Source organism: Tenrec ecaudatus, chromosome 17 (assembly GCF_050624435.1).
Source record: "Tenrec ecaudatus isolate mTenEca1 chromosome 17, mTenEca1.hap1, whole genome shotgun sequence".
Lineage (NCBI taxonomy): Eukaryota > Metazoa > Chordata > Mammalia > Afrosoricida > Tenrecidae > Tenrec > Tenrec ecaudatus.
Window position 1 is genome coordinate 54,428,421 of NC_134546.1, and position 14,547 is coordinate 54,442,967.

Consider the following 14,547-nt stretch of genomic DNA (forward strand, 5'->3'; position numbering starts at 1 on the left):
GGGCTCCTTAGGGGCAAAGCCAAAGCTGCCCTCCAACTGCCAGGGTGAGATAGCGTCCATGGAGGGGGACTGCCTACTCCCAGAGTTTGGGGTCAGACCCCTCCCACCTTGCCTGTGTGACCTCACCATCCCCAGCGCCCCCTTCTGCAGAAGGGCCTGTGCCCCAGGATCGAGCCCTCCAGCCCACTCCCAGGAATCTTGACTACCTCCCTCCCTACCCTTAGCCTGGGCCAACAGCCACGTCTGCTCCCAGGCGGGGCTGATCTGGCTGCTTGGTGCATTTACGCTCGGAACATTTGGGAGATTGCACATAAAACCGTGATCTCTCCTGGGCAATCAGCTGTGCTGGGCACCACGACCCCCCACCCCAGCCTGCTCCCCCCACCCCAGCCTGCCACCCCCACCCCAGCTTGCTTCCCCCACCCCAGCCTGCCACCCCCACCCCAGCCTACTCCCCCCACCCCAGCCTGCTCCCCGCACCCCAGCCTGCCACCCCCACCCCAGCCTGCCCCCCCACCCCAGCCTGCTCCCCCCACCCCAGCCTGCCACCCCCACCCCAGCCTGCTCCTCCCACCCCAGCCTGCTTCCCCCACCCCAGCCTGCCCACCACCCCGGGCCCTATGCTTCCTTTAGCTGGTACCACTCCCCTTCCTGTTCACCAGCCCCCTGCTGCTCCTGACCCTCAGAGACCCCAGTCAGCCCCCCACTCTCCTTATTAGGCAAGTCCCACAGTTCCCTGTCTCCTAATTGTGGGGGGGGGAGTGAAAGCTGAGATGTGTCAAGAAGATGGCCTTTGATAAATAGGGGAGGAAGCACACCTCCTGATGAGATGACAGCTGCCCCTCCCTCGGGGTCAGTCACACATGTGCCAGCAGCAGTAGGCACTAGGAGGCAGCAAGATGTCAGGCTCCAGAGGGGGTCTGTGGTCCAAGGTGAAGCTACAGAATGCCCTCTGCCCCCTCACATTCTGAAAGGCTCCTTGTGGGACCTGCGGGAGGAGCAAACTAGTGAGAGGGGCTACTCTGGGGCAGGAAGACAGAGCGCGGCGTGCCAGGAGAGCCAAGAAGGAGCCCACGGGCCTGGCGTGGCATCATCCAAAGTGAGGGAGGTGGTGGAGCGGGGAGCTGGGTGGGGGAGGGGAGGGGGGCATTGGCGCAGGTTGAGTTTGAGCAGCTGCCAGATCCACACAGAGCTTGGGAGAAGATTCTGGATTCTGGAGAACACAGTTGGCCTGGGGCTACAGAGAAGGGGGCCCTGGTGGAGCTGGCACTGGAGCCCTGAAACTGGGGGAGACCATGGGGGTGGGGGGGCACGGGTAGAAGAGAACCTGCCGGGCAAGGGGCAAGTGATGACACAACTTTGGTGAGCCAGAGGAAGCTGGGAGAGCCTGGAGGATCTGGGAGGAAGGTGTGCTCTCGGTGGGGGGTCGAGAAGGGGCAGTGACCCGGATGGAATGTGTTTGAGGCAGCCCTGTGGACAGAGTTTGACTGCAGGAGAGAAGAGAGCTAGGGAGATGGGGATGCATGGTCTACGTGGTATATACATGGGTGGGCCAGAACTGACGGCCAAAGGAGAACTTCTGGGACAGTCCATCAGAGGGCACTCCGAGGCCCTGAGAGAGAAGGGAGACCAGCCCGCAAGAGGGTGAGAGCCAGTAAGGGCAGAAGTGCCTGGCTTTAGACAGAAGCCTCGAGCCTCACCAAGACGAGCTGACCTGCCCAAGGTGCCAGAGACAGGATTTGAACTCCGGCAGCTGACCAGTGGGAACCTAGTTGACAGTGAGGGAGAGTGGAGCCAGACACAGCTGAGAGAGCCCCGAGGCTGGGCCCAGAGGGTCAGCCAGAGAGGCCCCAGGGGCCCAGTCTATGCCAGCCTGGGTGTAGGCACCACAGGCTGGGCCTGCCTCTTGCCCCAACACAGGTGTCTCCCCCAGGTGTCTGCTGGGCACATTCTTTATGAACACGAGATGCCTGCCGAGCCCTTCTGGGAGGTCCGTGACACCCTGGAGCTCCTGCTGTCCTCGCCTCCTGCCTCCGACTTGGCCGCCACCCTTTCTGTGACCGTGTCCTTCGAGGCTGCCTGCCCCCAGCGCCCCAGTCGCCTCTGGAGGAACAAAGGTGACCAGTGGGGTGAACCAACCAGGCTGGGTAGGGGGCATCTGCTGGGGGAACCTCCTGTGTCCAACCCCCAGGACCTGGGAGGTTATAGGGAGGGTGGGTGAGCTGTCTAGGGGCCACAGACCTATGCTCCTGGGACCTGGGCCTGAGAGGTGCCCCTGAAGTCCCACCCTGGGATTGCCTGGTCTCCAGAGAGCAGGCCACAACCCTGCCTTGGGGTCCACGGTCCAGCCCTGGCAGACTGGACACTCACAGCTTATGTCCTACTGCCAGGTCTCTGGGTCCCTGAGGGACAGCGGGCTGAGATCACGGTGACCCACCTGGATGCCTCCAACCTGCTGGCCAGCACGCCGCTGCCCCAGCGCCGTGAGCATGATGTGCTCTTCCGGGTCACACAGTTCCCCACCCGCGGCCAGCTGCTGGTGTCCGGGGAACCCCTTCATGCCGGGCAGCCCCACTTCCTGCAGTCCCAGCTGGCCCAGGGGCAGCTGGCATACGCCCACGGCGGAGGGGGCTCCCAGCAGGACAGCTTCCGCTTCCGTGCCCACCTCCAGGGGCCGGCGGGGGCCTCGGTGGCAGGGCCACAAACCTCTGAGGTCTTTATCATCACGGTGCATGACGTGAACGAGCGGCCCCCTCAGCCCCAGGCCTCCACCCCACTCCGGCTCACCCGAGGGTCCTGGGCCCCTATCTCCCGGGCACAGCTGAGCGTGGTGGACCCAGATTCGGCCCCGGGGGAGATCGAGTACGAGGTGCTGCGGACACCCCACAATGGCTTCCTGACCCTGGAGGGCGGAGGCGCAGGTCCCGTGACCCACTTCACCCAGGCTGATGTGGATGCCGGCCGGCTGGCCTTAGTGGCCAATGGGAGCAGCGTGGCTGGCATCTTCCAGCTGAGCGTGTCCGACGGGGCCAGCCCGCCCCTGGCCATGTCCCTGGCCGTGGACATCTTGCCGTCCGACGTGGAGGTGCAGCTGCAGGCGCCCCTGGAGGTGCCCCAAGCCGCAGGCCGGGCCTCGCTGAGCTGGCAGCAGCTCCGGGTGGTCTCCGATCGGGAGGAGCCCGAAGCAGCCTACCGCCTCACCCAAGGCCCCCAGTACGGGCACCTCCTGGTGGACGGGCAGCCCGCCTCTGCCTTCAGCCAGCTCCAGGTGGACCAGGGTCAGGTGGTCTTTGCTTTTACCAACCTCTCCTCTGCTCAAGACTGCTTCAGCATCCTGGCACTAGCCCGGGGTGCCAACGCCTCGGCCACTGTCAATGTCACCGTCAGGGCTCTGCTGCATGTCTGGGAGGGCGGGCCGTGGCCCCAGGGAGCTACCCTGCGCCTGGACCCTGCCATCCTGGATGCGGGCGAGCTGGCCAAACTCACAGGCAGCGTGCCCCGCTTCCGGCTCCTGGCAGGCCCCCAACACGGCCGTGTGGTCCGCCTGCCCCGGGCCAGGACGGAGCCCCGGAGCGGCCAGCTGGTGGAACAGTTCACGCAGCAGGACCTGGAGGCTGGCAGGCTGGGGCTGGAGGTGGGCAGGCCGCCCGGCCCCGCAGGCGACAGTCTCACTCTGGAGGTGTGGGCACAGGGAGTCCCACCAGCGGTGGCCTCACTGGACTTTACCACGGAGCCTTACAACGCAGCCCGGTCCTACGGCGTGGCCCTGCTCAGTCTGCCCGAGGCTGCACGGACAGAAGCAGAGATGCCTGAGAGCAGCGGCCCGACCCTGGCACCAGACCCGGCAGCGGCCAGCCCCATCCCCACCGTGTCCAGGGGAGGCTTCCTGGGCTTCCTGGAGGCCAACATGTTCAGCGTCATCATCCCGGTGTGCCTGGTCCTGCTGCTCCTGGCCCTCATTCTGCCCCTGCTCTTCTACCTCCGCAAACGCAACAAGACGGGCAAGCACGACGTCCAGATCCTGGCTGCCAAGCCCCGAAATGGCCTGGCCGGGGACACTGAGACTTTCCGCAAGGTGGAGTCCGGTCAGGCCATCCCGCTGACCGCCGTCCCTGGCCAGGGTCCCCCACCGGGCGGCCAGCCCGACCCAGAGCTGCTGCAGTTCTGCCGGACACCCAATCCCGCCCTCAAAAACGGCCAGTACTGGGTGTGACGCTGACCAGGACGGGGACGAGCGTTCCCGGGCCCCGCTGCTTCCTGGCTCCCGGCAGAGAGATTGACCCCGAGCTGCTAGATGTGGAGGACACTGGTGGGGGTGGGGGTGCGGGCAGTCCAGGGGTCCTGGATGGAGGGAAGAGCGGGGGTCTCCCCCAGCCCGCCTGTGTGTGGAGAACTCTGGGGTTCAAGGCAGGAGGCAGTCTGGGATGACCCCTGCCTTGGAGTTTTCAGGCTGCCAGATCAAGGCTGGGGTCTTGGGGAGCAGGGGAGCACCTCCAAGTTTCCAGGAGGGCAAGGAGAAAGTGCCTAAAGGAGGGAAGGGGTCATTTGGGGGACTCCTGGCTTTTCTGCCCTGGCCCAGACCTCCCCTGGCCTCTGCCTGAAGGTTGTGGAAAAACTGGTTCCCCTGATTGATTGTTGGGGGAGGGGAGTCCCTGGAGCAGACGGCCAGAGAGCAGGTCAGAGAGCAAGCTTCTGCTCCCCAGAAGGCATTAGCCGTAGGATAATATATTTTTTGGGGGGGTGTTGTGCTGGGATGGCTTTATTTAAGGGAGATTGCAAACAAGCTATTTTATAAGGTGCTGAGTGGGCTGGGACGGACGATGGAGCTCGAGAGCCATGGGATGGCCAGGCTCTGAGGCCGGACCTTGACAGACCGAGGGTGGGCACTGCCGCCTCTGTGCTCCCCGAGGCTGGGCGTGGAGGACAGGCATCAGGGATACTGGCCCCACAGGGCCTGGATAAACGGTGCTTTGGCCTCTGATCACAGTGCTGTTCAGTTTGTGCCATCCTTGCGGCAGCGGTGCCACCTGGCCTCCATGGGCGGCCAGGGTCGGTAGGGGGACCCGTCTTTGTAGGGCAAACCAAACTCCCCACTGCCCGCCTCCCTGGCCTGAAGACAATAAAGCTGAGTGGTGTGTGGAGCTCGCTGCCTTGGGCGTGTGGTCAGGAGAGGCCAGTCCCTGGAGGAGGCATCAGCTTGGGAAAGTGGGGGTGCAGCAGAAAGAGGAAGGCCCTCGACGAGGCGGAGGGACACGTGGCTGCACCCAGGGGCTCAAACAGAAGGACAACGGGTGGCCCAGGACCGGGCGGTTGGGGTGCTGTGTGTCCCACCTGACTTACCAGCACCACCCAGCTCGACACATCCCATCCAGAGGTTTGGCCTCCACAGATAGGTCCACCCACCCCTTTCAGGTTATCAGAGGGGCAAAGTGGGGGGGCTGGGGCAGGGAAGTCCCCACCCTGCAGTGAGTGCCTCAGACCCTCCCATTGACTCCCTGAAGGAGGCTTTCTCACACACACACACACACACACACACACACACACACACACACACACAAAACTCACTGCCATCGCTCTGTCCCAACTGCGGCGGCCTTACAGGACAGAGCAGAACCGCCACTGTGGATTTCCCAGGCTGCAACTCTTGACCAGGATAAGAAGCCTGAGCTTTCGCCCTCGGAGGGGCGGATGGTTTCAAACTGGTGACCTTGTGGCTAGCAGCCCAGCGTGCGCCCTCGGGCCCCTTTCGCCTGGACTGTTTCTGCTGGAAGGAGCCCTAGTGGCACATCAGTGAAGCACTCATCTGCTGAGCACAAGATTAGTTGGTGGTTCAAAGCCACCCGGGGGTAGGGGTAGGGGGTGGGGGGAGCCTTCCAAAAGACAACAGCCGGGAAACTGTCCCCAGAGGTCACCTGACAACACTTGTGTTGCCCCCACACCCCTTTCAGCAGGTGGACCAACAGATGGATGTCCTTTCTTAAAGGCAGAGCTGGCGGCAGTGGTGGCGAGGGTTCTGAGGAGCCAGTGTCCCACAAACGTGGTCTGGGGTCCAGCAGATGCCTTCAGATGGGCGATGAGCCCACAGTGTCTGGGGAAGCTTCAGTGACTGAGCTTCCTAGGAGACCTCACCCTCTGGCCCTTTACCTTTTTGGGGTGCTCAGGCCTTGAGAGAGAAGTCTTGAGGAAGAAGCACAAGATATGCCAGGCTCAGGGTGGGGGCTCGGGCCTCAGCACAGCTGGGTGAGAGTGGAAAGCCCCAGTCAGCCTTTGGTAGCTGATACGCTGCTGGAGCCATAGCTTCCTCTGCCCAGGACTCAACACCTGTGCCATTTGGGTCAGGAAGGAGGACAAAAGATTCCTCTCCACTGCCCTGTTCCTGGACCACTGTCCCCACCTGCCCTGCCCCTGGGCCACCCCTCCTCATGATGTCCCTGTCTCAACCAGCCTCTCAGATCCCTTCACTCCACTCGGAAGGTTTGGGGCCAGCAGCCCAGACCCCGGCACACCACAGTGGACAGGGTTCCCCAGGGCTGAGGGGAGAGCCAAAATCTCAGAGGGGAAGCCCCTCTTCCCCATACCCTCAAGGGGACTGTCCAAGGGCCCTGAAGGCTTCCAGGGCTCTGTCCTAGCCCTCAGAAGTAGCTCCAGAGCCAGGGCTCAAAACCCTGGCCCTCCTCTCTACAAGGCCTTATCTCCTGCTTTGTCACACGGGGACACGGCCCCACCCTGCACCCTGCACCCTGCCCTGCCTCCCAGAAGAGCAGCCAGAGGCTAGGTCCTCAGAGCCTGCTACCTGGGGCCAGGCCCCACCCAGAAGGGACCAGTTTTCCCGGGAAGACAGCTGAGATGAGGGAGAAGGACCTGCCAGGCCGGATCTGGCCTCATCCCTAGTTTTCCCCAGAGGCCTGACGACACCCTCTCGGTGCACACAGCCTGCCCTGCCCCCAGTGTGCTGGCACCGGTCAGCACGGCCCCGGGTCCTCCAGTCTGTGCTGGCCAGTGGGCTGGCACCAAGGCACGGGCCAGCAGCAGCTCTGTCCAGACCTGGGAGAGGGCCTGTCCCAGGCACACCCAGCGGGGAACCCCCTCTATGCCAATCCCTTAAAGCTTTCAGATGCACATCCCCCCTTTCTCCCCCGAGGCTGAAGGGAATACTCATCCACTTGAGAAAATAACTAAATAACTTGTCACCCCTTCCTCTGTTCCAGGGCTCCTAAGACCCGAGTGTACACATATGTGCTCAAGACCTTGGAGCCCACCGGCCCTCTTACACACACACACACACACACACACACACACACACACACACACTGTGCTGAGCTCATGCCCACAACCCCCTCAGGCATCCTACATACACACTGGGGGCCAGTGCTTTTCATCTGTGACCCTCTCATGCTCCCGGGAGCTGCCCACATTAACCAAGAGCCAAGATCCCCTGCCCAGCAAAGGAACCAACCGGGCATCAACCAGAAAGAGTAGGACACTGGGAAGTGGGTCCACGCGGGGTTGTTGGTAGGGGGAGGGCTGCCAGGGGGTCCGGATACCTAGGCCCCTGGATCGGAAGCCCTGCCAGCTACTAGGAATGGCTTAGCCCTTTAGGAAGTAGAAAAGGGACTGAGGACCTGCTCCGTGAGCCCCTCTTCCCATCCCTTGGCTGACCACCAGACTAACCAAATGGTCAGTCTCCGGCCCCGCCAGCTGAGATTACAGCCTTGGGACTCCCGTGTGGCAGCCTGTGAGTCGGAATTGAGTTAACTGGGTTACACAGGTCTGGTTTGGGGGGCGCGGGGCACACTCCTCCTGGAAGCTGGCCCTGTCCATGGGGCCGTTGGGACAACCACAGAACCTCCAGAGCTGGGGCTAGTCCCCTCCAATAGGAAGTCAAAGACGCGGTCCCGCCCTCCTCCTCCTGACCAATAGGAACGCCAGGGCTGCGGGCGCGCCCTCCGGGCCCTGGAAAGGGGTGGCCGCACTTGGGCAGCGCCCCAGCATTCCTCGCCTGGGTCGCCGGTTCCTAGCAGGCGCGCAGCAGGGAGCTCCGATTGGTGGGTGGGGCCCATTGGACCTCTCTCGCCACCACCCCTTCCCTGCTCCAGACCCTCCCTACTTAATGCCATGGCATTTTGAGCCCAAAACGTCGCCGGAGATGCAGATGGGGACCCACCCAGCCTTTCTGAAGAACCGCAGAGTAGCCACGACGTGGGCCTTTGCCACAGTGGCACTAGCCTGGCGGGGAGGAGGTCCCGCGGGGCAGGGCCGGCTGCTCTGCCTGCTTGCTGCCCTCCTGGGGGAGTGCTGGGCCTTCGCTTGGAATGGGCAGCCGGGCAGCGACTGAGGCTAGCGGGTGGGCGCCACGTGCCCCTGGCTACACTTCTGTGCGTTCTGGTATTAACTCCGGTGGAGAGTGGCCGGCCCCCAGGCCGTAAAAAAACGCCCCGAAAATCCTCAGCAATAACCAACATTGCAGGTCTCACCAGAGAGAGGCAGTGTTTCAGCATTCAAAACCATCGAGTCCAGTCTGTGCTGGCTCATCGTGACCCCCTGTGGGCTTCCGAGACTCACTGTTGAAGGAAGTACAGACGCCCAGTCTGTCTGCGGCGGGGCTGATGGTGGTTTCAAACCGCCGACCATACAGAGCAGAGCACCCCACCTGGGCTTCTGCAGCCATCACATTAGGGTCAGGTTAATGAAATGTTTGACCAGAGCTGTAAACATCCAAATGGCCCTGGCAGAAAAGAGACTGGCTTAACTGACAGCTACTGTCCTCACCAAGGACATGGGTGCCTAAGTGACTGTGCCATGTCCCTGCAGACTCCCCATATCGTAAGAGCCTCAAAAGACAGAAACTTGGTTCGATGACAAGGTTGACCAGTAGCTAAGATGACACTTGTCTGTTCCACGCTCTTCCCAATCCCCTCCTCAGGACTCGTCTACCCGTGACCATGGTCAGCCCAGAGTTTGGGACAAACCCAAGGCGGCCTTCTGATGCCCTGTGAGGTCACAACAAGCTCAAGTGGTCTCATTTCTCAGGTCGACATTCGATGGCTCAAGGCCCTTGCGAGGTCTGTGGGCCGGCAGCTGCCATAGTGACACTTGGGGGGGGCTCTTTAAGGAGGCAGACTTGCTGACCCCACCCCAGACCTGCTGGCATCTGACTCCTGCCTCACAGCAAGGGCCCCCCCAGGGGTGAGCCCACCCAGTAAAGCCCCCAAAGTGCCGCCCGACGTCACCCCTTCCAGCTCCAATTGGGAAAACACACGCAGAGAGGCCGGGGACCGAGCCAAGAGTCTGTGGCTGGGAGGAGGTGAGACTCGGGAGCCTGCTGCAGGGTCTCTCCACCCAGCACACTGTCTAGCCCGCTCGCCAGCCCTCAGCCTCCTGGGTCAGGGTTCTGCTGAGGTTTATGCTGGCCCACCTACCCCACAGGCCTCAAATGGGGACCAGAGAAGGAAACGGAGGAAGGAAAAATGGCAGCCAGGCCTGATGGGGTGGGCGGGCTGCAGCAAGAGCCCACTCCCACCCCTACCTCCCAAACTGGCCCCAGTGAGCCCATAAGGACCCTTCACGACCCAGCAGTACTGCGCTGGGGGCTCTGAGGCTGCTGGTCTCTGTGGAAGCAGACTGACTCCTCTTTTTCCTTCAGAGCGGCTGCCAAGCGGTCAGTTAGCTTTCCAGCACTTAACCCACTGTGCAACCAGGGATCTGCTCCATTTCCCTCCCAAAGGCCCCTAACACCCTGCCTTTGGCAACCCAGTTGGCTCTTCTTTCCCTGCCCCCTCCAACGTGCAGCACTCAGATGGCCCTGCTGGGGTTAGTGGCTCTGTGTTGGGTGGGGATCGACAAGGTCCGCAAGTTGGAAACCACCAGCAACTCCTTGGGAGGAAGACAGCTTTCTACTCCCATCTACACTTACAGTCATTGGAGGGAGGAGTACAGAGAGGTGTCTGGCCAAGGTCACCAGTCAGTGCCCGCATCATGGGAGATGCCTCCCCCACAGACGGGGAGAAGGGTAGGAACAAGTCACCCCATCAGGGAGGCGGCAGGAAGGATCTCCCAGAACAGAGGGTGAGGAGCAAGGCAGGCTGGCTGGGGGCCGCCACACTAACCGTCACTTTTGCTCGCCCACTGGGAAGCAGTGAGCTCTGGCTCCCAGCCTCTGTTTCCTTGCGTCCAGGGCTGCTGCAGGACCCTGTGCTGGGTCACACCCTGATACTCAATCAACCTCGGCCTTCCTCACCCACGGAGATGGCCTCCAGCCGGGAGCCTCTGCCCACTTTTCCCATGGAGACCCCTCTCCTGGGCTCCCACCCTGGTCTTCCATCTGCTGCCCTGCCTGCCATGTCCCTGCTGGGAGGCCGACTTGGCTCTATCTGTCCCTCTGCCTCTTTAGAGCTCACGTCCCTCTTCCTCATTCTCACCCGTGGTTCCCTTGAGTCTGCCTACCCAGAACTCTCCAGGCACAACCCTTGCACCAAATCACACCTGAGGGACAGCCCTGCAGAGGGCACCCTGGGGCCTCCAGGCTCCACTGGTGTCTGAGCTCAACCCTCAGGGGCAGGGAGCAGAGCCCAAACTTCTACCCCACCCAAGGGACTCTGCATTCAATCAGGCGACCCAGAGTCCCAACGTTAGGCTAGAGAAGGGAAGGGTGAGTCTCCCACACAGTCACCCCAGGACAGGGCAGACCCCAAACCCTCCAGATGCCAAGGATCCAGGCCCCCAGAGAGGCCAAGTGGGGGTGGGCCCGGAACCCAGATGTGCTGGCCAGGGGAGAGGGTGGCAGGTATCCATGTTGGGTCTTGTCAAGGAGGGTGGGGCCTGGGCTAAAGGATGCCTAACGGGCTTTGGGGCAGACAGGCAGGTAGGTAGACAGGCGAGGTTGGTAGAGCCTTGGGCCTTCCTGGTGGACGGCTGACTCAGAGGGGCCCTTCTACCTGCTGAAAGGTTGCTTGTGGGCAGGGCCCCTGGCAGACTGCTACGGCAAGAGCCCAGGAGCCCAAGAAGGTTCTAGACGCCGGGACCTCCGCCCTTCTACCTCCTGCCCTGCCCCGAGACCTTCAGAGTCTGGAGAGAGAACATAGAGGCTGAGGGAGGAAAGCAGAGGTGGTATCTGTGCCCAGAGAACCTGTCTAAATCTACCCACCTGTTCAAATGTGGGATGGGACAGGCAACCCCAGAGCCTTTGAAGCCAGGTCCCAGGGACTCAATGCCTACTTTCTGCCTAGAGCCGTACCTGTCCCCAGCTCCCATCCCCAGCCAGCATCCCCAGCCAGGCTTTGTCTCAGTTACTACCTGTCAAACCAGCTCCTTTTCTGAGGATTGGTGTCCTGGCAAACTCCTGCAACCGCACACTGCCCATCTGGGGAGGAAATGCCCAATAAACCCTGACCATTATCATTAATGGTCTTTTATGGGTGGTTATTACTAGGAAATTGCCCAGCACTGGGGACTGACAGATGGCAGCTGATTACTGATTGTGGAATCTTGTCACACTTGTCATAAGGCCTGGCGCATAGTAGGTGCTGGACTCAAATGAGCGCATTCCCCATCTGGAAAAAAGAGGGATGTTGGGTACTTTCCTTGGCAGGGCCCTGGTGGGAAAATGCAGTGCATAGCAAGGGTCACATTCAGGCCTGGGCAGGAGAGGGTCACCCTCCCCTGACCTCCCCTCCATCCCCTGAGGCTGGAAGGGAAGCTGGGAACAGCTGGGCATCCTTAGAGGGAGTCTGGTCAAGAGGAGCCAAGAGAGAGGGGCGCCCTGGAACCTGCCTCCCCCACCCCTCACCCCACCCCTGCCCCTGGGGAGAGGGCTGGCCGGCAGGGAAACCTGGGAGGGGCTTGAAGATGGGGCAAAGCCAGGGAGATACAGCTATGAAGGGACAGCTATGAAGCCCCTGTGAAGACCAGGGAGTGGGCATGGTACCGACTGCGGTGGGCATGGTGCCGACTAGGGGGTTGCCTCAGCCACTGCCCACCTCCCAGGGCCAACACTATAAGGGGCAGAAGTGGGGTAGGAGTAGGGGCTGCTGGGCCTCTGGACTGGAACCCCGAATGACCATAACTGCGAAATGACCCTCCCCTCCGGTGACCCTGGGACATCAGTGCCCCCCTACATGTATACCCACACCCCATCCAGCTGATGCTGAATCTCAGTGCCAGGGAGGCTGCCTGCTCCACCGACTGGGACAGCGAGGGACGAGCAGGAAGGGGTCCCCAGGCCGTGCACAGTGTGCCAAGAAGGGATGAGGGCACACCCCTTGGCTTGCTCAGAAAGATGGGAGCAGTCACTGGTCCTGGGGGTGTGAGCCATGACATCAGCGAGGAGGCATGCATGGCGCCACCCAGCTGCCGTGGTGACACACATTCTTACACAGGACGCCGCGCTGAACCATGCACCCACATACATGCGGACGCGCAACATTGGCACATCGACGTTGCAAACCGAACCGTGCACACACACCCTCCCCAAAGATCTGCAGACACCCAGAGCCCCCGCCCTGAACCAGACGCAGCACTGGGCATGGATCCAGCAGCCAGCGAGACAAATACCAGCCCTCTGAACATAGCTTTCTATGGTGGGGGATGGGGGGAGACGGACTGGAGACAGACACCTTTCAAATAGACCATTCTCTAGGGAAGTATTCCCACCTGAGAGAGTGGGCGGGGCGTCCTGGAGCTGACTGGAAGGCAGTGGATATGGAAATAAGATGCAGGGCTCAGCAGAGGCTGAGTGATGGTATAAAGGCTGAGCTCAAGCTCAAAGAGGTTACCAAGTACCTGACCTCTTAGGCTCTGTGGGTGGTGGTAAGAGTTGCGGATCTCACCTAAGTAAGGTAGGGAGTCTTAGAGGTTGGAAATAGGGGAAGGGCGTGAATTCATTGAAGTGTTTTGAAGAGATTACTTGGACTCCCCAACTAGGCTTTCAGGGAGCAGGGGAGAACGCAGAACAAGTTGGAGGTTCCTGAATAATCCATGCGTACCTTAGAATGAACACATGCTGCCTAGCTATCAAAAAATATAGCATCTGGGGTCTTAAAGGCTCGAAGATAAGCAAGCGGCCATCTAGCTCAGAAGCAACAAAGCCCACATGGAAGAAACACACCAGCCTGTGTGACCATGAGCTGTCGAAGGGATCAGCTATCAAGCATCAAGGAACAAAAAATCATATCATTGAAAATGTGGGTGAGTGTATAGTGGAGACTCAACGCCCATTGGTAGACAGCCAGACACCCCTTACTGAAGGGTTGTGGGGAGGAGATGAACCAGGCAGGGTGCAGGGTAGCAACGATGAAACATATAACTTTCCTCTAGTTCTTAAATGCTTCCCCCCCCACTATCATGATCCCAATTCTACCTTACAAATCTGGCTAGACCAGAGGATGTACATAGGCACAGAGAGCAATTGGAAATATGGGGAATCCAGGACAGATGACTTCTTCAGGACCAGTGGTGAGAGTGGCGATGCCTGGAGGGTGGAATGAATGTGGGGTAGAAAGGGGGAACTGATTACAAGAATCTACGTATAGCCTCCTCCCTGGGGGAGGGGCAGCAGAGAAGAAGGCAGTGGGGGGGAGAGACATGGGACAGTGTCGTATATGACAAAATAATAATAATTTATGAATAATGAAGGGTTCATGAGGTAAGGGGGAGTAGGGAGGGAGGGGGGACATGAGTAGCAGATATTAAGGGCTCAAGTAGAAGGCAAATGTTTTGAGAATGATGATGGCAACAAATGTATATATGTTCTTGACACAATGGATGGATGTACGGATTGTGATAAGAATTGTAAAATGATTTTTAAAAAAGAATGAACACGTGCATTAATTGCATTCTCCAGGTTGCGCTGCCATGACGACTAGTTTTCCAAAAGTCTTATGTCACAGAACTCCAGCATCAACTCCCATCCCCTTCTCCCCCACCCCACCCCCCACGACCACGCACCAACCATGGGCTATGCGGTTGGCTATTCTGCATCCTTCGTGTAAGCAAGGTCGTAGAATATTTGTCCATTTGTTCCTGCCGTATTTCACTCGGCTCAATGTTTTCAAATGCCCTCAGGTGGTAGCATGGGTTCGGAACGTCCTAGCCCCTGGTAGCCAAATTGCACTCACATGTGCCACACGCTGTTCAGACATCCGTCTGCTGATGGGCACTGGAGTTCTTACTTCTAGGCTGTTGTGAACTGTGCTGCAGTGAATGTGACCGTGCATGTATCTGTTTGAGGCTCCGCTTCCATCTCTTTTGGACACGGATGTGGGAGAGGAGCTACTGGAGTCTATGGAAATTCTGTTTAACTTCTTGAGGAACTGCCAAACTGTTTTCCACCGTGGCTGGGCCATTCTACATTCCCACCAGCTGTGAAGGAGGTTTCCATTCCCCCACATCCTCCACAGCACCCGCTGTGTTCCATTTTCAGGATGATGTTCTTTCTACTGTGTGAATGTCGATGAATTCTTTGGGGTACAGTATTCCTTCCATTTTCTTTGGATGCTTCTCGACTTTTGCCCGTAAAATACTGCCGATATTACAACTCAATACTTGATTTTT

The 14,547-nt window shown here is 60.0% G+C and overlaps 1 protein-coding gene across 2 annotated transcripts in view; it reads left to right on the plus strand.

Annotated features, from left to right (window-relative positions):
* CSPG4 (chondroitin sulfate proteoglycan 4) overlaps nt 1-5,141 on the plus strand; it is a 34,305-nt gene extending 29,164 nt beyond the window's left edge. For both annotated transcript variants that reach the window (XM_075535345.1, XM_075535346.1), the window contains exons 9-10: nt 1,934-2,117; nt 2,391-5,141. In XM_075535345.1, coding sequence (XP_075391460.1) covers nt 1,934-2,117; nt 2,391-4,213 — 2,007 coding nt within the window. In that variant the 3' untranslated portion in view covers nt 4,214-5,141. The remainder of the gene's footprint in view (nt 1-1,933; nt 2,118-2,390) is intronic.
* Nucleotides 5,142-14,547: the final 9,406 nt, after the last annotated feature.